The sequence below is a fragment of the Lonchura striata genome, chromosome 4A (assembly GCF_050655825.1).
Source record: "Lonchura striata isolate lonStrDom1 chromosome 4A, ASM5065582v1, whole genome shotgun sequence".
NCBI classification, from domain to species: domain Eukaryota; kingdom Metazoa; phylum Chordata; class Aves; order Passeriformes; family Estrildidae; genus Lonchura; species Lonchura striata.
The window spans coordinates 7,305,524-7,332,630 of NC_140742.1; the positions used below are offsets into that span (position 1 = coordinate 7,305,524).

Genomic DNA, 27,107 nt, shown 5'->3' on the forward strand with positions numbered 1-27,107 from the left:
TTTGGATTCACCATTGCTAAATTATTTTAGAGGTGAAGATTTGCTGGTTAATCTCAAATGTGTTTATGGGCTTTGCTGAGAAATTAATGGGTAAAATTTTCTGGCCATGTAAGTGTCTCCCTCTGTGACAATGACATTCATGGGAAAGCTGTAACTGACTGTGGTGGCATCTCATGCCATAGAAGCAGCTATAGCAGTCAGGGATTTAAATACCCCCTCTTTTTTTTTTAAATAAAATCTCTTGTGCCTTGTCTTATCTTCACAACTTAGTGCCCTCCCCTTCACTCTCTTGGGGATTAATTACATTATTAGAATTAATGGTGACATTAAGACTTCATAAATGCTCAGTTCCATGTATTAAATGTGAACTTTCACCTCTTTTGCCCTTTGAGGCTGAAGTTTTCCACACTAGGGTCTGTGCTAGCCAACAGTGCTTTGGGGAAACTGCTCAGCTGTTTTGAGGAATTGGAGCCAGGACAGGACATAGCCCATAACTCTTCTGCAGTGTTTCCGCTGTTCCGTTGCTTCCTAGATAAGATGTTCTTACTTTTCACTTTTTAAAGACACATCCTGAATCTCTTGGAAGATGTAACTTGAAGCCTTTTCTGGGGGGAAAAAATAGAGGGGCTGCTGAGTCCCACAAGCTCCTTGTTTCTCCTGCCCCTGCATTTCATAAGCACTTTTGCTGTTGCACTTAAACCAAGTTGTGTCCCTTTCTTTTGTGCACTCCAGACTTAGGCAAGGCAGCAAACTTCTGTAACCCTTATTGTACAGGAGGGAAGTGTATGAGGTGGTCTGTCTCTGGACTGGGCTGGCAGTGGGTTTGGTGTTCCCAATGCCCAGACGACAGAAGGGGTTGTATCAAATGGTACAGCCCTCGCCAGCATCTGGGAAGTGATTAAATGCCAGGAGTTCCATTTCTGATCCAATTTCTCTGGATTTTCCATTAGTATTTAAGATAAAACAAATACAGAAGTGTAAAAGGAAACCCTTTGGGGACAGTAAGTGGAAAGAAACCAAATCCAAGAAGTAAGAGCTGGCCAGGGGTCCCCAGGTCCATGGTGCACGCAACCCCTCTGCTGTACAAGGAGCAGGCAGAGGAATTCCTGTTTGTGGGCTCCATGTTTGTGTTGGGCAGGGTAGCTACAGGTACAAAGTGTGATCATGATGAGTATCTTTGAAGCATCCCGGGGTGCCCTTGACCAAAGTGTGAGCCCTATGTTACTCCTGGGTGCATGAATTTCTTCCAATAGCTAGTATGTGTCTGAATCCAAGAGACTGGTCAGGAGAACTTGGCCAAATAGCTTCCAAACTCTGCTGAAACTGGAGGCAAAAACCTGTAATTAATTTCTGAGTTTAGTTTTTGTTGTTCAGATAACCCTTTTCTTCCAGCTGCTATCTCCAGGTATGAGTTATCAGGGAGATGGGCTGATGCAGTGGGATGCGTAGCTGGGATGTATTAGTAACTGGGAAGGACAGAGAAGGGACAAGAGAGAGTTTTTGGTGGTCTCCTTTCTGCTGCTTCAGGCAGTGTGGAGGCAAACAGTGAAAGATGAGCCCCACAGGTGCCCAGCCTGCTGCTCCTATAGTTAGAATTTGGCAGCCCATCGGGGTGCTCTGCCTTACCAAAATAACTGCCCTTTGGGGACCTTCATCTCACATTAACTCTTTTACTGGAAGCTGCCTGTGAGAACAGAGATCTGGGCCCTCGTCCTGCTCCTTTGGCAGGGTCTCCCCATGTCTGTGGCACCCAGGTCAATGGGGTCCATACTGGCTGCTAGCATCTTCATATCTGCAGGAGGCAGCTCCAGGTGTGTTGGCACAGCTGGAGCACTGAGTAGAGACCTGGTGGACCTCTGCTGTGCCAGAGCTGCATGGAGTTTGAGCTTCTGAATAAACCTGTGTGGTGGGAAGAGCTCCCCTCTTGCCACCCACCTTCAGGTGAGTGCACTGGTGGCCATGGCATCATTAAGGCACAATGATAGGGTTTGGTCTTTGCAGCCACTCACATTGAAGTGAAGGTGCAGCCTTATTCTGCCCTCTCCAGAAATGAATGGCACCAAACCTCATACCAACCAGGGCAGAAAGTGTTGGGAAGATTTACCTCAAAGAAACTGTTGTGGAGAGGCAATCCTTTAGACTTGGTTTTGGATTGGTGTTTACTGAGGATAGGGAGGGAGTGACTGAGGAGAAACTGGAGGGAGCAACAACCACGAACACGCTTCCTTTAGAAAATCCCACTTGTGGGCTCTTTGTTTGTGCTTTCCCACTCAGTGCAACAGCAATGAAACAAATTGTCTCCTGTCTGTGCCTTGGAAGTTTGTTTATTCTTTGTTTTTGTCCAGCTGGCTCCCCTCCATCTGGAGCTTTTTAAGGAGGTACATACACCACCATGATTTTTAGTCTAGTTCATTGAGAAGGGTTGTGCTTCTCTGACAGTGGTGAGAACCAGACCTCTCTTTTGGGAGGCTTGGAAAGATCCTAAGGTCAAGTTCAAGTTACTGCAGAAGTAGGAAATCTCATGGGGTGAGGTGAAGGGGGTTTGTGCCCTATTGGTTAGGAGAGGAAAAAAAATATACTAGATCTTGTAACTTAGAAAATATTTCAGTAAGAGGCAAAAAGATACAGTATATGGGTTTGGGGGGATCACACACTCTTATATGATCTCAAATCAAAGTAGTTCTGCTCTTAAAGTCACAAGTAAACTGCTTTTATCCTTTTGGCTTTTTTTTCCCAAAAGCAAAGATGTGGGCAACAGGCTTTGTACATGGCTACAGGAAACGTGCCTGGTGCTCTCTGGTTACTAATTGCTGTCAACCAGTCAATGAGCTATTGTTTGTCTGTTTAAAATTAACTCTCTCTTCCTCCTTCCTGCACAAAGGAGCCACCATGCCTGTGTGCAGAGTCCTGGTAGCTGCTGCCCTGGGTGCCCATTTTGGTGGTGGTGGTTTGGCCTGGGGGTGTGATAGCCCACTGGTGCAGGGCTGGAGCTATTTTATTAGTGTTTAATGTACTGTAATGTCTTAGTGTCCTGCCACTCACATGCTGGCTGAACAAATAAGAGGCAGCCCCAGCTGGAAGAGCTCTCTGTGCAAGTGTAATGAGATGAGGGTAACTGAGGTAATGGGAACAAGAAAGACATCCCCACTGTTCAGTAGTGCAGGCCTTCCTCACACTCTGACAGCAGTAGGAAAGGAGGCTTGGGAAAGCATGTACCTGTGAAATACCTTAGTGAGTGTCCCAGAAAGTTCCTTTGCGTTGGGAGAATGTGGGAGGCAGCCTGAAGGAGCTCACTTGCAGGTGAGGCTTGGGCTGGGAATTTGGTGTATTGGTACCAAATGGATGTGGGGAAAGGCTGAAGCACCTGAGAAATCACAGGTGTGTCTGAAGAGATTGAGGAATGGGTGCTGTGAAAATTAGGCATGGGAGGACTAGAGGGAAGAGCAAACAATGGAGGAAGAAGAAACAGCTGCAGAGAGGTGCATTGAGGAAGGGTTGTTGCAAGGAGGGGGATGGAAGTGCTGGGAATGATGGACCTGCTGCTTGAGGAGGAGGTAACATGGAGGCAAGGGGGGGAAACTCAGCATAGCTGACGAAAAATGGGATGTGTGAGCAGTGACAGCCCCTGAAACCAGGGATGAGGAGGCTACAAAGTCTGGGCTCATCCTGCTGCATGGGATGTGGCAGAGCAGGATGGACCACGAAGGGACCAAGGGCATTTCTCGCTGTTTTCCTGGTTCATGGGATGACTGGTACCTACAGCAGGATGCAATGTGCTGCTGTTTGTGTATTGGATCACAGACAGCAGTCTCCACATTGTCCTCCTCCTTCCTTGCTCCTTAATCTCTAACAAGCTCAGTGTCAGTGTGGTGGTGCTACTCAGTGTTATCTTCTGTGGTGATGCTGTGTGTTGTCTTCTGTCCTGCTCTTCTGGACTCCTGCTAGCCCAACAGTGCTCCAGAAATAAGAACTTCTAGAAATTTTGGGGTTTTTTAATCTATGAGACTGTGGCTCAGTTGTTTTTGTTGACTTGACTTTCACTAATCAAGCAAAGTTTAGGGGAGATGTTGTTCCTCCCAGCTCTGCAGCATTCACATATTGTGGCTGTTGCTGTGACACTGGCAAGATTTAAGCCTGTACTTCTTCAAGCCCTGTGAAAGAGTTCTTCCCATGTCAATAAGTGCTAACACATGTTTGAAAACAGGACAGATAAACAGCTTGTGGATCTGCCCTGCCCTTCTGAGTTCATATTCAATAAATGTGTTAACACTATGTGTTCATCGGTTTCTCAACACTTCCGGAAAAAGGTTGTTAAGCTAGGATTTGTTTTTCCCTGGTGGAAATTACAAGTGCTCTATATGCAATAAAGGAAGTGAAGGCATATTAAAAATAATGAAGCACATTCAGAAAAAAATAATTGCTTTTCTCCCTTTGGACTAGGTGGTATGGCTGTGGATGGCTTCAGCCTCCAGGTGAAAAGAGCTGTAAAACATTTGTCTCTTTTCTCCCTAATTCCATTTATCTGTCTGGATTGAATTTTGCTTTATACAGTAGGAGCAGCTGCAGGGTGGAGTTTGCATCTGCACCTCTGGAAAACCCAGGGACAGAGCCAGTGCCGGCCCTTCCACGGCACAGCCCGTGGGGCTGTGGCTTGGGTAGGAGCATTTGTTGGGTAATGCATCTTGCTGTTGTGGACATTTTATGAGTAAACCTTTTAAGGAGAAAATATAATTAATCTCTTTGTGGCAGTGTTCTCCTGTACACACTAGAAAGCATAATTGTCTACACAGACAAACAAATAAAAGTTTTTGGCAAGACAGACGGTCCCTAATTAATCATAATCTAGACAATGTATTAAGAGTATGCTCAAAATGCTGGGTGGCAAATTATCTGAAACTAATTAATTGTACCTATAAAAATTCAGCATGTTCCATATGCGTGCTTGAACCTGGTTTTATTTGTTTTTTAAGGTGGTTGAGTAATTGCACATCTATCTGGGATCTGTTTGTGTAGTTGATTTGCAAGCCTCAAACAGAACAAGGCCAATTGAAAACTCAGCTCTTAGCTAAGGAAATATGGTGCATGGGAAATGCAGCTTGTCTGGTGGCTTTTGGGGGCAGAAAAACAGCCCTGGTGTCCTTTTGGAAGGGCACCAGCATCCCTGAACATGGCCAACAGATGGGTGTCTGTAGCAAGCACATTGGTTTAACAGCCTTGCTGAACTCTTGGATGAGACTTGACCATTTTTGCACTGTAGTTAACATTTGCTTTGTTCTATAAAATGTGGGAGTTTTAGGTGCTGAGCCCTGAGTCACCGATGATTTGACTCTGCAGTGGCTACAAGAGCAGTAAGTGTGGTGCTGTGGAGCACTGTGCCTCTCTGTGTGAAAGTATTTCCTGAAATAAATGTGCTTTGCACTCCTGCAGTGGTCAGCTCTGGATTCAGCCCTGAGGACTCTGCCTGCAGCAGGGCTGGGAAGGCTGAGGACACCTGGGGTGCTCACACAGGGCAGGTGGTGGCAAGAGGCAGCTCAGTCCAGGCAGTTTTTTCTGCTTTTCCCTTTGTTGCCAGGAAGTGCCAAGCCTGTCTGTGGGTGAAGGGGAACGTGCCCCTTTGATATGTTCATCTCATTTCCAGGAGCTGCCTTGGATTTAGGTAGGACTGTGCTCTGCAGCACTGGACTCTCCTCAGCAAAAGCCCTCTTGTATGCAAATCCCACTCTTGAAATATCTGAAAATGTTAGTGCATCCCTTTTTACTTTTAAGAACCTGAAACAAGAATATTTTCAAGTGGCACCTGTGAATCCAAGATCAAAAATATGTTGGGTTTGAAAGTCAAAAGAAGTAGATGTGCTGTTTGGAGGTGGAATTTACTCTGTCTTGCAGTGGGTGGAGTGAGTGTGTTTCTTCAATTAGCTCATGTATCTGCAATTTGGAAGAAAGATTGTTTTGAATTATTCTAGTAGAGGAATCTGATGTCATGTGGAAGCACCTTGGGGAGATGCAGTGCTCTCCTGCACTGGGTTACTGGCAGGGCTGGTCTGCCCTCAAGCTGCAAACAGGTAATACATCTTATTATCTGAAAAAAAAAGGAAATTTCCAAGTAACTATGGTTATGTTTCTCAATGTGCTCTTTTGAAGAAGGATTTGTTCAAAAGCAGAGACTTTTTTCTCCAGGATTTTTGTTGCAGAGATGGCACATATGTCACATCCTGACTTTCTCACCATTTCCTGACATCTCTAGGATTTCACCAAGTGGTGGGCATTGAAGTTCTACCCTGAAATTGAAAAAATATTAAAAGAATAAACAGAGCCCAGAGTTGTAGACTGCCTGGCTGCAGATTACTGCCTTTTCTGCCTCTTAAAATTAGTTGAATTGGAAATGTCATCTTCCTTTGAGCATCAAAGCCTGTAGTGTGCACAGGATTCATTCTGCAACACAGACAAATTTTTAAATTGTTTCTTGATATTAAGAAAGGTTTTGTGGCTCTGGTCCCACAGTGCTTGTTCCCTCACCCTGGATCTCATCCTCCTGAGCATCACCTTGAGTGAGAAGGTGACTTTGCATCAGCAGGATTTGGTTGAGGTGTGTTGAAGGCAGTACAGCGTGGCCTTGCTCCTCGGTCAGGTTGGACCAGAGCTGGCTGTGCCGTGTTATCCCAAAGCCTTGTCTGTGGTTCATCCTCTCTGTGTAAGGCAGCTCTCTCTGCAGGCTCTGCTCTTAGTCAGGAGAACCAGACCTTGGAGCCACGTGCTGCTCTTGCAGGTCAGTTTGTGAAACCCTTCCCAACCGTGTGTGTGCCTGTTTGTCAACAAGAGGGGCCAGCCCTTGTCCAGGGAGTTTAAACAAGATAACTGGAGAGAAGAGAGAGCCTGCCATCCCTCCAGATAGCAATGTCTGAGGGACCACTGGCAAAGTATGATTTGTCCTCGGTGAAAAATGTTTGCATTTGACAGCTTTTCACAGGAAGCCTGTCAGAGTGATAATTTAATGAGTACAGATTGCTTGCAACACAGCTGTAAAACGTGCTTTTACAGTGCTGTAAAATAAGCAACTGAGGCCTTTGTGTGTTTGCTTTGTTTGAGAACAAGTCAACTTCTAATACAAATGAAAGGTGGTCATTTATTTTATCCAGCAAACAGTCAAGACGTAAGAGAGGAACCTGCCATTTTTCTTCTTGTGGTGGCAAGGTTAATGCTGGGTTATGTTGGTGTTTGCTAATCAGCTCATTTCTGTGAAGGGGAGAATTAGTATCTAATTAGATATCGAGAATTACTAGTCAGATTAGCATTTAACTTATAAAAAGGACTTTCAGGCTTTTTTCTTTTCCTTGCAGGCATCTATGCCCATAGTTTGCACAGAGAAAAGATTAATGTTCCTTGTGGCACCCAAGCTGATTTCTTGATATGGAGATAGAAACTGAGGATGCAGACTTACACTGTGCCAATAGCTACACTAAAATGCATCTACAAATATAATTCAATGGCTGCTGCTGACCAGGTTGAGTGCTGTGGGTTGCATGAAGGAAGATGCTGTGCATATCCCACTGCTGGGTCCATCCCTGCTTGCTGTGTTGAGTGGAATTTCCATCCCCAATGCCATGCTTAATATCACCCCTCCCCTCCATCCAATCCCACCTCCACCCCAGGAGCCTCGAGGTGCCAGCAGTGGCACCCAGGGGCCAAGCCACAGGCACTGGTCACCAGGGCATCCTGTCTGGCATGCCCTGGCAGGGGTGGATACTGACTCCAGGCTGCAGACACAGCCTCCTCTGCCCTCCTCCCCTTCTTCTTTGGGAAGTGGCACTTGAGAACGGGAGTTTTCTGTGCATGAAAATGGTGGTCGAAGCTTGAGCCAGAGACAACAGCACTGTGCATGCATGCTGCCTCCTTCAGCAGTGCTGCCTTGGGCTTTTGGAGGTGCCTGATTTTGGTGGGAAGTTTTCATTTGCTTTATTTACCTTCCTTTTGGGCAAGGAAAAGCTGCTGGCTGGAAGGTTGCAGCTGTGCAGGTATTTGCTGTTAATTAGATTGCAGGATTTTCTTAATGATAATTAATTAATCTTACCTGGTTCTAGCCCACATGAAAAATTGCTAAGAGATGAAGAGCTCTAAAGCCTGGATACAGTTTATTTAACTTCCACTTTGGAGTGTAACCAATAAAATGAGTTTGGTCAGAAGAATAAATAGGTTTTGGTAATATGGATGTATTACTTAAGTTAACGTTCTTGGCTTAAAACATTGCTTTGGGTTCTTTAGACTGATGGTTGGAGCTATCTGTTAGATTTGCCATCAGTATAATTTAAAAAACCTAATTATTTTTTAAGAGTTTGCTGATGCATCTAGCAGGATTTGTGCCTGGTACAGAAGTATTTAAATAAACAACTTATTTGGTGATACTAAAAGGTCTGAGCAAAGGAAGGAAGTGAGCCTTCAAAGTGATTAAGTGAATTAGAAATTAATATACACCAAGCTAATCTCTACAGTATAAACTCAACAGAAAAAAATCTTCCTGGAGAGGAAATGCCAGTCATGGGAACGAAAGTGGAGGTTCCTGCTGATATTGGACAGAGGACGTGTTGGGTGTTTGAAATCAATCTCTTCTTCCCTGGATCATTTCTCTTGTGCTCCTAAGAGGCTGCATTATATACAGCCATGTCAGGCATTGAACCCCATGACTTTGCTCATCAGGAACTCATGGAATGTTTCAGTTTTTCCAGAAAATGTTTTCTGTGTTAGGCTTTGTTTGTACTGGAGGACTTTGAAGACGAAAATCTGAACTTCAGCATACTTTTAATGTCTTTTAACAAGGTTTAAATTCACACTGGGCCAAAATATTTCTCCCCCCGACTCTTATAACAACTTCTAGCTCTAAGCATTGCTCCTTTGAGGATTTAGAAAACCACAGAGGCATGTTTTATTAAAAAATATTTATTGAATATGAGTCACAGAAAAGCAGAGGTCAGAATCCTCAATTGCTGGTGGCATGCATAAAATAATCTGCTTCTTCACCCGGCTGCGCCCGCTGCCCGGGGTGCCGGTGCTCTCTGCAGGGCTGGGGCAAACAGGCATGGGAGGCTTTGTCCCTGTGGCACCTACCTTGCTTTCCTTAGCTGTCCCCAAGGCCATAGAGCAGGGAGGTGTTTTCCAAAATGGCCCAAATGCTTTTGGCCTACTGGACCCCTCCCCTGTTTTTTATTTTATTTTCTCTCATCTGTGCCAAATCTCCCAGGCAAAGGCTTTGTGGCAGGGTAGTTTGTGCTTAGACCCATGTGTCAGGGTTGTGGTGATGCATTCATGGAGGATGTGTTCTTTAAACTGCTTCTGCAGTGGTATCATCATCAGGTCAACGTGTTATCGGTGTTGGAGACACATGTGGCACTGCCAAGACATGGCAGCAGCCACTCTGGGCTGTCCAGTGCTCCCAGAGAGTGAACCAAAGTGGGGATTTGCTTTTAGAAAATTAGAAAGATCACAAACCTTATCTGTCTTTTGTAATTTGAAAAATATCCTGTTATTGTGCCAAGTGTTAAGGCCTTAGATTTTAGCAAGTTCTGGTATATTTGGGGGGGTTTCCCTGCTGCCACAGACAGCTGAAGCTCCTTCTGCCATCAGGACCAATTGGGTAAGTGGTCAGGCCTTGCCGTGAGAGATTATGAACTTGTAGGATGGGAGAAAGAACCTGTAGTAGAGTTTTTAATTTGTTTTTTAAATATACTATTTGTTTCATTTTTGAGGTTGGTTTATGATGATCTTGGAAAATTAATTGAAAAGAACTGGAAAGAAGGACTCATTTGTGCAAAACATCTGTTTCACAAAACCACCTTTTTTTTTCCCAATATGTTGTTCTTTGAAATTACATCTTTTAAGATGCCTAAATGTAAACATCAAAAGCTTTTGCACTTTTTTTGTCTTTTTTTGCTGACTCTTAATCATGATATTCATATTTTTATCAGGAGAGATTTCACTCATAAAAGTCTTCCAGTCTGTAGAGAGTTTTGGGGATTGGTTTATGAAGAGTAATCAAAAATTTTGAGATATATACATGGTTTTGGGGTATAGACTTTGAAAATTTCCGGGCGAGTCCTTTAATTTTCCATTTCAGTTTGATGATGGTCTTGCGCTAATCCTCCCGTTAAGCAGGGGTTGTGTGAACACACAGCCCAGCGCCCGTGTTTACCATCTCCTCTCTCCCTCTTTCCTAGAGTTCTTCAAGGAGCTCCTGGAGAACGCAGAGAAGTCTCTGAACGACATGTTTGTGCGGACGTACGGCCGGCTGTACATGCAGAACTCGGAGCTGTTCAAGGACCTCTTTGTGGAGCTGAAGCGCTACTACGTGGGCGGCAACGTCAACCTGGAGGAGATGCTCAACGAGTTCTGGGCGCGCTTGCTGGAGCGCATGTTCCGGCTGGTCAACCCCCAGTACCACTTCACGGATGAGTACCTGGAGTGTGTCAGCAAGTACACGGAGCAGCTGAAGCCCTTCGGGGACGTGCCGCGGAAGCTCAAGCTGCAAGTGACGCGAGCCTTCGTGGCCGCCCGCACCTTCGCGCAGGGCCTGGCCGTCGCCAGGGACGTCATCAGCAAAGTGTCTGCGGTGAGCTCCGTCCCACGAGTGTTTGTCCCCATGTCCCTTGCAGCCACGATGGGCAGCTCTCTCCCTGTTGTCCTGGACCTAAGGGTGGTGGTGGTAGTTGGGTGCGGGTGGGACCCAGCTCCATCTATGTAGGCTGCGCTGTTGTGTGGTAGAGTCATGTTCTGAGGACACCACTGCCCAGTGCTGCAGTCTAGTTCTCCAGGTGGATGCTTTCCTCCTGTCTAGGGAACAACAACAGCAGGAAATTAAATGCCTTCTGCAGTGCAAATAACCATATTTGCTTGTGTAATGGCCATATCTTCTTCTTAATATTGCCTTTAAATTACAGTGAGTCAGGGATGCTGCAGGCATCTATTATGGAGCAGCTGATGATTTGCTCCTTGCTCCAGGGCATGGGGAGAGGCAGTTCACATGAGCAAGCAGCTCTTTTGTGACAACAGTAAGCTTGAGCCATCTGCACAGGGCAGAAGCCACTTGTACTTGGTGCCACACATACAGCACAAGTTAGACCTCAGACTTTCATAGTGAAGTCACTTTTTGGGGGAATAAAACAGCTGTGATGTGTTGGTTACTTAAATGTTTACCTCCCTCCTCATATAAATAATTTTGGAGCTGTTTAAGTGGGATGACTGCTTTTTTGACATGAGATTTGTCTTTAATTTTAGTCTGGATTGTATGGTATAGGGAACAGTCAATAATCCCCTTGAAGTGATTATGTAAGATAACAAATATTAGCGATTTCCTTTAACAAACTCAGCTCATTTCCTGTGGGCTGTGGAAGATTTATTGTAATCATTTAATTGGGCAGAGAGACGTTTACTTTCTCTCTACTTGGTTATGGAGTAATAAAACATGAGGCTGAAAGAGCAGGCAGGAGTTTGAATCACCCCGAGTGCCAGGAAAAAAAAAAAAAAAAGAATAGCTGTTCAGATACTATTAGAAGCAGAATGCAGTTCTGTAGGCATCACAAACAGCATCCTTAAATGAGATAATAATTCAAATTTCTTTGACTTATGGGGATAATATTAAAATACTGTCTCTGAGGATAGGGGAAAAAAGAAATCTGCTTCCATGTTAATTTTTCTTGAAGAGAAATGAGGCAAACAGCTGGCAATAGGCCAGAACATGTATGGAAGGGCAGAGAAAATTAGCAAGGAAGAAGTTGCTTAACTAAAATACCCGGACTCCAGGAGTGAGTTGCAAGTTAGCGGTGACAGGTGTAGGTCCTTGGACACCTTGGCTCCCCACCTAATAGAGATGACCCTCAAGTTAGATTAATGTGCTGTTGGTTGAGGATGGGTGTATGGAGCTCTATGTGTGGCATGTGGGGGTCACTCTTACAGGATCACAAAACCTTTCAGCCTCAGGGATGCTGTCCTGGTGGGAGGGAGGGATGGTGGCAGATGAAGTGTGATGACTCTGTGCCAGGCCACTGGCCAAGCCTGCTGACTCTTAGTTGGGGTTTCAGATTTGGTGGCCCTTGTTTTGTGGCTGTGTGGCAGCTCTTGTGGTCAGGGGATGGGGTCTTCACTGCTGTAGAGTGTGGATGAAATATTTGGGTGGGAGGTCTGGCCATTAAGCCCCTGTATAGTACAATTACTTGATAGATAGTAAACGTGCATGGGTGAGGGATTGTTTATTCTCCATCTGCTCAGAATTCATCAAAACGTCTCCAGACTTGACACGGAACCACAAGGGCTGCGGTCCCTGCATCTGTTACGAATCAGTCGTGAACCCGAGGTGGCATTGTGATTTCTCTTTCCCTTTTGAAGATCCTTGAGTGTAGAATTGCCTTCAACCCTAGAATTAATTGCTTAAGTGTGGAAAGCTACCCAGAGTCCCACGCAGCTACAAAAATAGCTCACGTGCCGTGGACAATCACAGTTGCTCTACTTTCCACTTCAATTTCACAAGTTGCACTGGAAATCCTGCAACAGATTGACTTTTTCAAGCAGTAACAAAACTCTCTGCTGTTGAATACCTAAGCTTTAGTTGCAGCAGTAGAAGGAATAATAATCTTTCCTGTTTTAATCTTATTCAATGGGAATCTAACATCATGTTTCTGCAAGACACAATGGGAAATCCTAGACATGAGTTTAAAAGCTGATGTTTTTATGCCTCCTGCTCTGCGGTTGTGTTTTGGGGCTTCCCACATTACATATAGATTAGCCTGGCTTTGCTGAGCTCTATGTAATGACTCCATTGACTTTTCTTCCTTATTATTTTTACTCAGGAGTTGTAGTGGAATGATTGCTTATACCAGGGATTAACTTGGGGGATAAATCTTCATTCCTCTTAATGAAAAAATGTCCGAAGGAATGCAAATTAGTTTTACTTTTAATGTGCTTTGTGACAAGTAAGTTAAAAATGTTTAATTGAAAATCTTCAGGAGGAGAAATACAAACTGCTGCAAGGCCCAGCTGTGTACTTTCCTGGGATACTATCAGGAGAGCAAAGAGCACTCTGCAGTGCAACGGCCTTGATGGCTTTTTAATGATCCCAGATATTTTTACATCTTCACTAGGGAGTTGCATTTAGAAGGATATTGTTCTTGTGTGAGTTTGGGAATAAAGAGGTAAAAGAAGAGAGAATATTGAAAAGCTGCAAGTATGCTTGATTTCTGAGCCAGAATGCTAGAAAATAGCTTCAAATTCAGCCTTGAATGGATCAAAACTTGTACCACTGTGCTGAAATACATAACAGGGAAAGCTGTACGGTTTTGGGAGAAAAGACAGACTTTTTTCAAACTGTCTAAGCCCCATAACTTTGATGCTCAAGTCTTCATCCCTCAAATTCCCTTCTTTGGACCCAAAAAGTACAATATTTTCTCAATCTGTTCTGAACAGCAGATCTGTCCAGGATGCTGTTTCTGCCTGTTAGAGATGTGCCCTGCCTCTGAGGTAGGCTGCAAGAGGCTGGGGGCCTCCAGTGCTTCTCTCTGTCCTGTGCTGGTGCTGGGTGCTTGCTCACTGACCTTCCTGCCCCTGCCTTCAGGAGATGGAAATCTGCCTGTCCCCTAATCACTCTCCTGCCACTTAGCCCTGGACAAGCACTGAAGTCAGCCAGGTTAAATTGCTGCCAGAAGTGACATTTCCTGCCCTGGCTAGGGCTGGAAAAAAGGAGCAAATACAAGGCAGAGGCCATGAGTGACTGAAAAAGGATGAGAACTTGTAACTGGGCAGTTCTCAGGCTGCTGAGATGTTCCCATAATTGCATGCCTTTAAACCCACAGCCTGGTCGAGGGTCATGGCACCTTTGAGGGCAAAGTGCACTGGGGCTTGTAGGGTGCAGGTCAGCTACAGCTATGGGGTGAAGGTCCTTGTTTGTGAGGGAAGAAATGGAATCAAGGGCTAGGCTCCCTGACATCATTTTGTAGGGTCAGGAGGAGCTGGGAAGGGAGGTCTGGCTGGAGGTCAGCAGCAGAAGCGCATGAAGGCTGAAGCATTCAGCCACCCAGCATTGAGCCCCTGTGTCTGTGTCACCCTCTCTGCAGACCAGGATGTGTGGATGTGACATTTGCACTTGGCCAGTGGTGGTGAGAGTTTTCTGGAGACCCCCAGGAAATTTATACTGATAAACTGTTGTTTTGGGATTCTTTTACCACTTTTCCCTCTTGTGTCCTATAATTTGATGCAGAACTGATGGGAGCTCAGGAGGCTCTCAAATCACCTCCTTAACAAGCATTTGTGTGCTGAAAGCCGCATGAGATATTACTGCCACCAAAGTATCTGGGCTGCTGGAAAGGTTCTTCCAGCCTGTCCTTGGGAACCCTGAGAAAGGCAGCAGCTTGGAAGTTGTGTGCAAGAAATGGTGTTTAGTTTGGAAGCACAGTTATAAGCCGTATGAAATAATGCAGTTTTCTCTGGTGACATTAGCAGCCTAGAGGAGGCTGCTGGAGATGTTCCCAGTGGGTGGAGGAGGTCAGCTTTCTTTGTATTGGCATTTCTGCCCTAATGGAATGTAATGGTAGCAGCCAAGGAGAGAATTTTCTTCAAACTCTTAATTAAAAGAATTGCGGAGGGGGACAGGTGATTGCCTTCCCACAGGTACCCCATAGCCTGGTGTCTTTTTACCCCCTTTTGCTTTGAGCTGCCTCATCTTGGATGAGGCACCTCTAGAACACAAGTTGAGCTGGTGGTTGACCTGCTGGTCTGCATGAGCAAACTGAACTGTGGCTTGTGTCACTTTTGGCATGGGTACTGAATGTGGACCAGCCGTTGGCTTAGGAGAAGCAGTGATGAAAATAAAACAAGGAATGAATAAGAATTAAGGCCTGTGTCATCACAAATAGTAGGGCACAGAGATCTGTACCATTTGAGGATCTAGAAATTTAGTCAAAGATCCAACCTCCCTCTGTGCAGTTTTTGCCCTTGGTTTGACTTAAGGGGAATGTGACTGTAATCCTCTTTCAAAAAGAATTTCATGTTCCTGTATCCAAAGACTGCAATATCTTGCTCAGGCAAGAGCCAGCCTTGCTGGGGAAGTGACAGAAATGGAATATGCTGCTTGCATGCATTGGGAAGGGACAGGAGGGCAGCACTTCTGCTATGTGGGTTACTAAGAAACAGCCAGAGGATCTGAGGGGCCCTTTTAGTGTGCAGCAGAGGGACCTCCAGAGGGACAGTGCTCTCCAGGCAGCGGGTTGCAAGCTATGAGGCCAGGCCAAGGGGCTGCCGTGCACAAGGACATTTCTTTCCACATACCAGGGGCAAACATCAATGCAGAAAACAATACCAAGCACTTCTCCACATCAAAGATGACCCTGAGAAGACCTGCCAAGAATGTGACTGCATCTGCCTCAGTTCCAGCCATCTGAGGGCCTGTGCTAGGCCTTCAAAGCACGCTGCAGCAGCAGTCAGCTCAGATTTAGGGCTGGGAGTGCGTGGATAGGACTGTGGATTTGGAGCTGATGGTGTCATGCAGGAGTACTTCAGTCCACTGGCATGGCTTTGGCTTTTGCTTTCTCTGCCTTGCGCTGTGGTTCTGCTGCTATTTTTGAAAACAATGTGAAGGATAATTAAGGATGGTTTTGGTTGTAGATGCCCAGATAAGTGTCCCTGCTGCTTTACTCATTAAAGCAAATGGAACACTCCTCATGATCTGTGTTTGAGGCAGGGAGAGGCTTGTTCCTCCCGAGCTTGATGTGAAAGGCCCTTTGGTCCCAAGGGCACCATGAGCAGGAGATGCTGAGCCTGGCATCGCTGTGTAAGTGTTCAGAGGGAGAGGCATGGCTGGCATGCTCAGCTCCCCCGTGCTGGGGAAGACAAGAATGTGAATGTTAAGACAGCAGCTGGAGTGCCTGGTGGTGTGACTCAGGAGCTCTGCTTTTCCTCTTGGCACTGTCACATCTGGACTGGGGGGAGCACACTGTGAGTAGGGAAATGAGCAGAAATGTACTCTTGAACTTTTCCTCGCACGAGATAACGCTGCAGCAAACATTGCCATGGGTAGCAAGTATTGAGGCACAGAGTCATGCAGTTCCCAAGATTACTCCTAAATGTATTCCCTTATGCAAGACCTCAGGGGCCTACATCTGTGGTTGAACCAGATGCTGTCTAAATTATTAATGTTCTAGCACCAGGCCAGCAAAATTGGTTAAATGCGTAGTTAATTCCAAAACACTTTCATTGGAATATTTGGGGTGGGGAAGCAAACCAGGAGCCTCCCAAGTGATGTTCTGCCTCAGTGAGCTGAACGTCAGGACCAGCGTGTGCCAAGATGATGTTCTTGCACAACACTGAGAGAAGGAAAAATTGATGCAAGCAGGGTTGTGTTGGTCCCAAAACTCGATGACAACTCACTTGTCTGAAATGACTGCTTACCTAGAGCATCTCACAGGCGGCTTCAGAGTATGTTTTTTAAATCATCTTTCAGTGTCACTGGGAAGTTACTTTAGCTGGTATTGCCATAGTTCTTTTTTTTTTTTTTTTTTTTTTTGCAAATAAACCAAAGTATAAAACAAAAGTAATTTCACCACATTTATTTTCAAATTGTTGGATTTTTTTGTTTTCTGGCAGCTGTGCTGCTGGCATGGCAACGCTGTTGTTGTGCAAGCATGGAAAATAAGAAAGCCTGAGTTATCAGTGTTATTATAAATAGTTATTAAAGCTGACAGGATTTTAAATGTTATTATTAACATTCTTAATGTTAACTTGAGGGTAGAATGAGAGAATGTAATGTAGCTCTGGCTGTCTGACAGCTGTGGGAGCTCCCTGCAGGACTGTCCATGATTGGAGCTCTGTCATCCTTCCTCAGCTATTCCTTGCTTGGGAAGGAGATGAAAAAGAATCTGGTTGCTTCTCTGAATTTTATCCGCATGCACAGATCAGTTTTTCTTGAGTTTTGATGGTTTTGTGGTAGTCTGTGAATAAGGCATTGCACTCCATAGGTGTGTACTTTAGTGGTGATGTTTCTGCCAGAGGAATGCATCCAGCTGCAGTTGCCAGCAAGTTGAAAAAGGATAAGGGTGTAACAGTTTCCCTCATGTGAAAGTCTGAAATGGGATGGGTATGACAAGGTACAAAGAAAAACCAGATTTTACTATACCAAGAGCATGTAATTTTTACAGGAACATGATTTTACCTTTACCTGTCAATGTAAGTTGGAACGTTACCCCAACAAATGTGATATGAGATGTTTGCATTTAAGCCCTGAGTTGTTTGCTTTTCACTTAATTTTTGTGAATTGTGTGCAAATCTGTATTTTTAAGGAGCAAGTTTGATAGGAAGATTGGTGCCAAAACACATCTGTTAGCAGCTTTTAATCTTCACGTTTGACAAAGCGTATAGATATGGACAAATTGTAATTTACATGATGAAACCACAGGGTGATGGATTGCTGCAGTGGTGTGGAACGCCATGGAAAGGAAATAAATTTTACAAGATAAAAGGAGGGGACTGGAGTGCATTTACTTCTATCAGAAGCTTTTACAGGGTATGTGCACTGGAGCTACAACTACCTGGGCTCAAATCTACCAGAGTAAATCCCCTCCAGCAAATAAAGCTTTCTTTGGTACTCTGCTTTATTAGAGAGGAGATTACTTGGTTTTGAGGGTCATTCTAGAGTACAGTTTGAGTGAACTTGAGTTGCTTTCCAAGATAAACACAACCCCAGAACAAAGCATATCTGGGTTTACTGTTACATACAATGGCGTTTTAAGAGCTTGCACCTGGCGTGGCAGGGCCAACATTAAAAGCTTGTGAAGAATTGCCAATGCAACACATGGCACACCCCACTGACAGAGCCAGAGCTGGTCTGGACTGGGTCCAGGCCCCGTGCCAGGGGTTAAGGTTCTCCTTGCAGTGATACTCAAGCAGTTAAGCATTTATCACTGTTGTAACAAGGTGTAATTGCTCATAGTCTTCCCCAAAACTCGCTGTTAGAGTGATCTCTGATTGTGCCTTCCTGTTGCTTTTTGACACGATAAAATGCCAATTCTAGACTGATTAATTTGCCCATTGTCTTCCTCTTTATCTGCAACTGTATTGCACACTAACAGCTTCCCTGTGGGTTACATCCATCACTAGCAGAGCTCCGTTTGGCAGTCACTGCAGGCTTGGGTTTGTCTTTTCCATCACCCCTTTTGTGATCACCCTCTGCTCAGCTCTGTGCAGGACTCAAACCCTTGTGGGGAAGGAAGCAAAATCTCAGTTGCTTTTAGAATCATCACATGTCTTTGCTCAAAGGACCTGATCCAAGTGACCATTGCATACTGCCTGTTGTGGAATGCAGGAAAGCAGCTTCAGTTTCCCCTGCATCTGCTGGGATTCATAAAGATCAGCCCCTATGGAATATCAAAGTGGGGGATGCTGCGGGGCTGCAGCCACTTGGCGCTCGTGGGACGAGGTGGGAACCTAAGATGGGAAGGGGCCTCCTGGGTCACGGCTCTGCCGGGGGGGTTTTTGCAGCATGCTGCCATGCAATCCCTTCCATAAAGCTGCAGCTTTCCACAATAGGTTTGGGGACTCCTCCTGCTCCTCATTCCACTTCAAACTGCTCTAGCACCTGACTTGTGCTGTCAACATTTTCCTAATTTTTCTTCCCGAGGAGGATGCAGGGCACTCCTTTGAGGGTTAACAGTGCTAGGATGGCCAGGGTCAACTGATAAGCCTCTGGACTTAGCATGGAGGTCCTGTCACCGACCACTAAGTGACACAGGAAGGGATTTTCATCAGAGAAACAACTAAACTATTAAACTTAAGTGTCCTTCAGAGCTCTTGTCTCTGGGTGCGAGATGTTATTTAGTTTCCCCTGCCACTTTTTTGTTCTGCAAGGACTGCACCATCTGGATAGCAGATGATACCTTTGCATTTGTCTGTTTCCAGTTTTCCAACTATAAATCATCTGATTTAGCTGGTTTCTGTTGCTTAAGCTCTTACTATTTGATCCAGCTCTCCTTTAAAGCCATGCTGTCCCAATAGGGAGCCTTCTGCTGGGGCTCCTGCTCCCACTGTGCCTTCCAAATATATATATACTATAGAATGTGTATATGCTCTGGAGCATCTGAATCAGATTCCACAGCCACCACAAACAGCTTTCTACATGAGCTCTCCTTTTCCTCAACCAAACAGGCTCTTTGTGGACAAAAGAAGGGTGAAGTGCTGTCTGATGAACTTTGCTGGCCAGCCAAAATATAGTGCTGAGCTGCATCAGCTGCAGAAAACTGTCCTTCTGTCTCTCTAACCAGTTCACTTGCCTGCTGAAGAGAAACTATGTGGTTTTTTTTTAGTTGTCTGAAACGCAGCAGATCTTTATCTGTCATCTCTTTCCATAAGAAGAGAGGGTTTAAAAGTTTGCTGATGTTATTAACAAAGCCAGCTTGATTATGTAATGCTTTTTCTTTTCTGGTTTGTTTTTGTTAAAATCTGTTGCCTCCTAGTTTTGCAGACTGTCAACAAGGTTTTGCACCAGAAGATTAGGCTTAGTTTCTCCATAGTCCTTGCACTGAGATGGGCAATAGTAAGGGCCTCAGCATGTGTGGTACCACATCTTCCTCATGTACAGTCATCTCCACTTAGTCCTTTGTCCTCTGCCATGAAGTTAGTTCCCAGACCTCCAGCATGTGAAGGCCATCCACATCTCCAGCTGTTTGTGTTGAGGGACTTTGCTCTTTCTCAGGGATGGTGTGTATCTCCTCCAGCACAGTCTTAGACCACAGCCTCTTTAGAGCACTTCCCTAAATGCCTTAGAAGGAGTCTCAGGTGCATTGTTTAAAATACCAGACACCATTTCTGTTTTTTCAGTGTTTCTCTGATTGCATCTTAATTTTCTATTTTCATATGTGTCTAATTAACACTTAAACTTGTTCTTGAGGGAGCTTCTCCATTCAGCGCTTCAGATGGACCCACCATGTGGTCGGGATGGAGCTCATGTTCCTTGGACTGGCTGGATGGAGATGGTTTCAATGAATGTTTTGAAGCTGGGCCAGAGAGTGAATCAAACATGAATGATCATGAGTCACTTTGGAAAACAGCCCTGTTGAGGGCTCAGGGGTGACGTGCCTGCTGCAGACAGCTCCACTCGCACGCCCAGCGGCTGCACGGTGGCTTTGAGGGTCCTCCCAGCTTGTCCTCAGCTGCAGGGTTGTAGCTGCCACCTCCTTTGGGTGTGGGGAATGGTGTTACTGAGCGTGATGAGTGCTGAGTATAAATGAACCCGGGTATCTGTCATGTAAATGCTGTGTTGAGAGACTTGAATGTGATATAAAGGAGCTGGTCTCTGTGCTGGAGAGCCCTGCTGGGTGATTGTCCAGGAAGAGCCACAGCCCCGCTGAGGAGGAGGGCATGGTCCCAGTGGGTTTGGTACAGAGATCATGTCAGACATCCCATCTTGACATCCCACTATTTCCTGAAAAATCCCAGTATCATCATCTTCAGCATGTGTTTGCAGCAGGGCTCAGAGAGTGCAGTTTTGTGTGACATCTTTTGACTTGGGTTATTTTACTGCCTTCCCTGAGCTTGAGTGCTGCCTGCTCCCTTTGAGTGCCTGTCCTTGCAGCCGTGGGAGGGGTCCCACATCATACAAGGTGTAGTACATGGTGCAAATAATGTTATGCAGAGATGGGGGCTGTCTGTGTCCCCTGGAGTTGGCAGATACACCCAAGGAGGTGAGCCAGACTCCTTCATTTGTTCCCCAGATCTCTGGACCCCATAGGCAGGGACCAGACAGCGATGGCTGACCCCTCTGCATCTCTTCTGCACAGCTCTGTCCCACACACCTTGGGGTAAATGTGTGGGGGTTTTTGCTTTGGTGGCTGAGGGCTAATTTTCTTGTCCTTTTTTCTTTTTCTCTGGTAAAGGTAAACCCCACGCCGCAGGGCACGCGAGCACTGCTGAAGATGATGTACTGCCCCCACTGCCGAGGTCTGGTGTCGGTGAAGCCCTGCTACAACTACTGCTTCAATGTCATGAGAGGCTGCTTGGCCAACCAAGGGGACCTGGATGCCGAGTGGAATATCTTTATGGGTAAGGCAATATGGGTTAAAACTGCAGGTAATTCTGCACTGGTGGTGTGTCCCTCACCTGAATAGCATTGTGAGTGGCTGTGCTGAGCTGTAGCAGGTTTTTCAGGTATCTGTGATGGATATCTTTTCATTCCACACCTCTGTGTACAGCACACCTTTTGCCATTCACATTAACCTCCAAATAAATGAGAATGTTGTGCTAGTGACTTTTGTTGCAGCAAGCTTTAGGAGGATGGAAGTAGCGTGGGCTTGTAGGCTTGGAATGTTTCTTCTTGCTGGACCAAGCATGTGTGCAAGCTGGTTTTTCTATGCTACTTATACTTTGCTGTCACTATACAGCTGTCCTTCCTGAAGTCAGTTTTCTTCTGTAGCCTGGGGCTCTCCTTGCCAGCCATGAAGAACTTCAGGAAAAGCTGTAGGCCTGGATTTTACACTAAAAAAATTGAATAGGACATGTCTGAATCTGTTTTAAACAGCTCATTTGGTGCTTGGCCATCATCCTTTCACAATGTCAGCAGGTCTTGAATGAAACTGTGCTAGTGGTTTTGCCATCCTCTTCCTCCTGTTTGTTATTTCTCTTCTGTGCTTATACACAGCATCATTCAATATATAAAATTTAGACTGAAATGTTAAATCCTACTTTGGGTCAGGGCTCATCAGAATTGGCAGTGCATCACATTTTGGGGCACAGGCAGTAGATAATGTTAAATGTTTTCATTTGTGCTGCTTTTCCAGGAGGTTTGATTTATCTGTGATCAAGCATCCTTTGGGAACAGTCGCTTCCCTCTAGTTAATATGTGATGAAGTGCACATGTAAAGTATTTCTGCTACTGAAAAGGCTGTGGTACTCTTCCCATTCCACTCATGGGGGGAAAAAGTAAAGATTGTTAGAAAGAAAATATTCTATTTCACTAAGTTGCAAGATTTAAAAAAAAAGGAAATAGCTGCTAGCTGACATTCCAGGCTACATTTATGTCTTATAACTTGTTTTCCTCTGTTTTGTGCACTGGATTTTCACTTTGCTGCCCATGCCAACTGAATGTGTGCAGGGTGTTATTTTCAGAAGGCATTTTTGTGTGTGTGTATTCCATATAGGGAGCTAAATGTGCCACTAAGTTGGGTTTCCAAGTCATTCTCTGTGAGGCTGACACCCCAGCCCCCCAGTCCTCAGAGCCGTCTTTCTCATGAGAATATTAAGTATTTCAACTACAATTGTTGCTGAAATAGCTCAAAGCCAGGAGACTTACAAACATCTAGTCCAAGTAGAAAAGAAGAATCCCATGAAAGGGAAGGGCATAATGCCAGAAAACAGACAAAAGCACAAGCAGCTAATTGCTGTAGGTGGTATGCAGCTAAAAACGAACCTCGGGGAAGCCGGCGAGCCTTGTCACACGAGACTGATCAGGGACTGCATACAATAATTAAGATTATTAAACAAGACAAAATAAATACATGTGATTCCAGGTTGGAAGCAAAGCTTTCTTCTTGCAGTCCTTCCTCCCCAAAGGGCTTCTTGCCCACTCATTACTTAAGTGTGGTATTAAGCTTTGTTACATTTATTGTATTTGCTTGGTTCTTGCACTCCTGGTTGATGGTTGCAGTGGAATACAGATACAGAAAACTTAAGCTGTGCTTTCTTCAGACAATTTAATAAGTGAACAGATGCTGGTTATGTTCCAGACTTCGGTTTCTCTCTCAGTTTACCACTCAAGACAAATTAAATTAAATATATCTGCTGTTTAGGGCAGGGCATATGCCACAAATATCTTCTATGTGTGTATAAAGGTTTAAATTATTAAAGAAATAACACCTCAAAAATTTTCCCCCAAACCACCTCACAAAATCCCAAAAAGACATCTCCATGGTCTCAATGAGATTTTGCATTGTAGATTTAAGTGCCAGCTTATGGCAGTGATTTATTACAAGTCAAAAGCAGATTTTGAACCTATCAAATCAATCTAAAAATAGTTAAATCAGAGAACTTGCAGCAAGTCCTGCAAGTCTATATGAATGTGGGTGCGTGTGAAATACGCATTTGTGTGTGCTAGTGGGTCTATAAGTAAGTCAATTATGTAAAGCTTGGATGTAAAGTTTGTAGGTTTTTTGAGACAAGAAGACTTTGTAATTCCTTATTTCTCCAAAGTACCATTTAAAGCTGAGGAGTATGAAATAATGACCGAATTGTACTCTTTTCTCCCCTTTAACTATCTAAATTATTTCTCCCTCTATTCCTGACACAATTGTACACCAATTAGACAGGGGTATACTTTGTTTCAAACAGGCTGTTGGGGGGTTGGAGCTTTCCTGAATGAACAGTGTTAATCTCCAGTGCCTTTTCATGATTTTTTTTTTTCTCCACAAAGGTTTACTCTGCTCAAAGATGTCGAATTCAGGCTCCATATACATATCTGGAGTACTACTTTGTGTGCAAAGAATTTCCCCCCCTTTCCCGCTTAAAAAAAAAAAAAAAAAAAAGATTGTTGTTAATGAATGGTCAAGGTCTTCCCCCTCCTTCCTTCCCCTTTTAAATCAGATCTTGGGGTTAAGACTGAAAACTGCCTTTTGTTCTTCAAGTCAGACAGTGAGGCTGAAGATGTGGGTTTCTGATTATTGGTGGCACAATGAGAAAGAATTGCTTTCCGTCATGAGAGTGAGGTGCTTTGTTGCCAAGGATTGTCTCAATGCCAGTAGCAAGGACAAATGTATGCAAGAGGAAAAGGGTCTTTAAGGGATGGTGCTAGCTGGTGTGTCTTGGTTGGTTTTTTTTTCACCTAAATCCACTTCTATCTCCCCATCACAGGAGAAGAGACAGTCTTTGTCATGCTGTGTGTTTGTAATACATGGACGGCATACGTTTTTCACTCTTGACAGAATTGGGGATTTTGGTGAAGCAAGCTGAGCCATCTCACCGTGGCTTATAAATATCATTTACTTTGCACAAGAACTGGCACAAATAGTTGGTATTTGTAATCAACTCCTCTCTGCTCCCCATAATGGAAAATCTTTTTCTGGGAGCTGAGCTGCTCAGAAGGTTGGCTCCTGGCGCTGGGGCAGGAGCCTCCCCTCCTGCAGGCAGCAGTGCTGGCGGCGCCCTGAACCCCAGCCAGCCTTAGCAACGTCAGCCGGGGCTCCAGAGGGAACCACTGCTCGCCATCACCACTCTGGGGACACCAGCCAGCTCCTGCTGGGAGGTAAAAGTTTGCAGGATGTCTCCAAAATCAAAACTGTGGATGAGGCAGAGCCCCCCCACTCGCAGCTCTTGCTCCTCCCCACCCCTGTCTAATGAAAGTTTATTTCGTTTAGTGTTCCTTGCCAGTATCAATCCCAACTCCAATTACTACGTTCCTTATCTTTTCTCGCCAGCTTTGGCAGCTCTGCTGGAGGCCAAATGCATTTTCTCTATCGGCAGTCAAAGCAGAGGCTGCATTCCTGGGCTGTGATACATGCAACGCCATGGCACCCCTGCTAACAAAGGACCCAATTCGCTCTACATTCCCATGGTCTTGTGGATGGCCTGCCCGGCTCAAAGTTTACAAAGATGCCAAACAGCCAGAAGAATTGGGGTTTATGTTTCCTTTCAGTCTTTCACAAACACTTTATTGATCTGTGGCCTTTCCTGGCCACTCAGAGAATTAAGTAGTTACAAAATGGAATGATTTTTCTTTTCTTTTTTTTTTTTTTTAACCTGTGCATTTTGTGTATTTTATTATCTGTCTACTCATAATATTTTTATTTGAAATGAGCAGCTTCCTGCATGCTGCACCGGGATGTTCTTTATGCGCGTGAAAAAACCCCAAAAGCTTTGACAATGATGAACACATTTAAGTTGTGCTCCACTTGTTTACAAAAGTCTCCATTTGGTAGCACATCAAAAGCATTTTTCTCTCCTCCGGCACAATGGTATATTCATGCTAGCAGTCATTACTCAGAGATTTGAAGCATCACTTTATTGGAGCCCACCACAATACAGTCTAAGACTCTTTGTTTCATTTGTTATTACCGTCTCCCTTTTTTTTTCCCTTTTTTTTCCTCTTTTTTTTTTATAATGCATTTAGTTCAGACCTGTTTGTAGTTCCTGACGGTGAAATTCCAGCCATGCCCTGCAAGTGCTCTGTCACTGATGCTGGTGGTGTGTGCCTGCAGAGTGAGGGTCTTTCCTGGGGCCACCAGCTCCTATGGAGCTCACTCCCTAAACACCCACACCTTGGTGGAGCCGAGAGAGTGAGAGGGGTAATTGAATGATAGGCCTTTAACTAACACCCAGCAAATCTTTAGAACATTGACTTTTCTTTAAAAAGTGGATTTACAGGCTAGAAAGGCATCTGCAATTCATGTTGGGGGTTATGGTTTTGGATTATTATTATAATTGTTGTGTTTTGTTGTTGTTTTTAATAATAATGATAATTTTACATACTCAAATAGCTTTGTTTTACATTTTTCATAATTTGTGGTTTTTTAATGTAGTTTATTTAACATGACTTGGGCACTCAGGAAGAGCTATTACTAAATTGTTCAGTATGTAGAGTTTCTTTATAGGGATTTAACAGATAGCCAGAGCCTACAGAAGTTTTCTGTTTGTGCAGAGTACCTTCTGCACGTAGGAGGAGGATGAATGTCATGAGAAAGATTAATAGCCTGAGTGTGAAACGCCCATTTCTTGTTAATGGAAGGGACCAGGCATATCTTAGGAGTAGGGAGGAGCTCCTTGGGGCCAGAGGGGCTATTCTGTCCTTGTCACTCAGGCTAGGAAAAATTGAAGAATTACATCCAACTGGAAAAAGATGAGTTTGTGGCAGAGCATCATGAAGTGACGCAGGAGAGGAGACCAGCAAATGCTTTGGGGTTGAGGGACCACAGTGAAAGCTAACAGTAAATTAAGGTTGTGATGGGTGAGAAGAGACAAGAACTTAGTGCCAGCTGTATTCCTGGAGGCATCTTGTCGGGGAGAACCAGAGAGAGGGCTTAAATGCAGTGCAGGGTGAAAGCCTTAATGCCTGTAAGTAATTTCCCAGAGGAAGTAGTGGATGGTCCAGTAGCTGCTGGGTTTAATGATGCATTTGATGAGGACGTGCATGTCGGCACAGGAGGAGTGACCTGGTGTTGGCTGAGAGACTTTCCATCTCCCCTTGCTTAGAGATGTGCCAAATACATCATGAGTGCACAGCATTCACCCTGCTCTCATGCAGACTCCCTCCCTCCTGCAAATTGTCCACGTAGTGCTAGGAGTTGCAATCCCTTGGCTTCCCCAGGCAGGAAAAAGCCTGTAGCTCTCCATAAGGGAAAGATGGTATCAAGGATTGTCTTGGACCCTTGCATGTTGGTGCCTTGTGCTCAAGACCAGCATGGGGAAGCTGATGGCTTTGAAAGCAGTCTTGAAAAACAAATGACACAAGGCAACCTTTAATAAACGAGCATGGAAAGGAGAGTGTTAGTAATGCTTGTTCTGATGGGAGGAGCTGATTACAGGCTGCTGTTGGCAGGTTGTGATGGCTTTTGATGTACGTGAGGCTGTGGTTTGGTGCTGGCAGCCTCTAAGTGCCTGGTGAAGGTGTGAGCTCTGGGAACCGAGCAAAGTGTTTCCTGGAGATGCGTGCTGGTCAGAGGTGACAACTCCAGTGGTTAATGTCCACGTGCTCAAACTGTTATCCTTCCTAACTCTTATTCCAGAAGCTCCTCCGTGAAAAGCCTTCTTTTTTCTCTCTGTGTGTTAGATCCTCCTCCATTACAAACCTTTGGTTTTCTCTCTCTGTGTTAGATTCGATGCTGCTGGTAGCAGAGAGGCTGGAGGGACCTTTCAACATTGAGTCTGTCATGGACCCCATTGATGTGAAAATTTCAGATGCAATCATGAACATGCAGGAGAACAGCATGCAGGTGTCTCAGAAGGTAAATGGGCCAAGAGAACACTTGGATTTTTTTTATTGAATATGTTTTAGTTCCCTATTCTTGTCAATATGTTTTTTTCTTGAATGCCCTTTCAAGTATATATAAAGCTAATGTATTATTTTGGGTGGGGGCTGTGTTGGAGCCTGGAAAAGGGAGGCTCTT

The 27,107-nt window shown here is 44.8% G+C and overlaps 1 protein-coding gene across 1 annotated transcript in view; it reads left to right on the top strand.

Annotated features, from left to right (window-relative positions):
- The window catches only part of GPC4 (glypican 4), a 67,162-nt gene that overhangs the window by 33,491 nt on the left and 6,564 nt on the right, over nucleotides 1-27,107 (top strand). Inside the window, exons 3-5 of the mRNA XM_021548377.3 lie at nucleotides 10,206-10,597; nucleotides 20,895-21,060; nucleotides 26,815-26,945. Coding sequence (XP_021404052.2) covers nucleotides 10,206-10,597; nucleotides 20,895-21,060; nucleotides 26,815-26,945 — 689 coding nt within the window. The remainder of the gene's footprint in view (nucleotides 1-10,205; nucleotides 10,598-20,894; nucleotides 21,061-26,814; nucleotides 26,946-27,107) is intronic.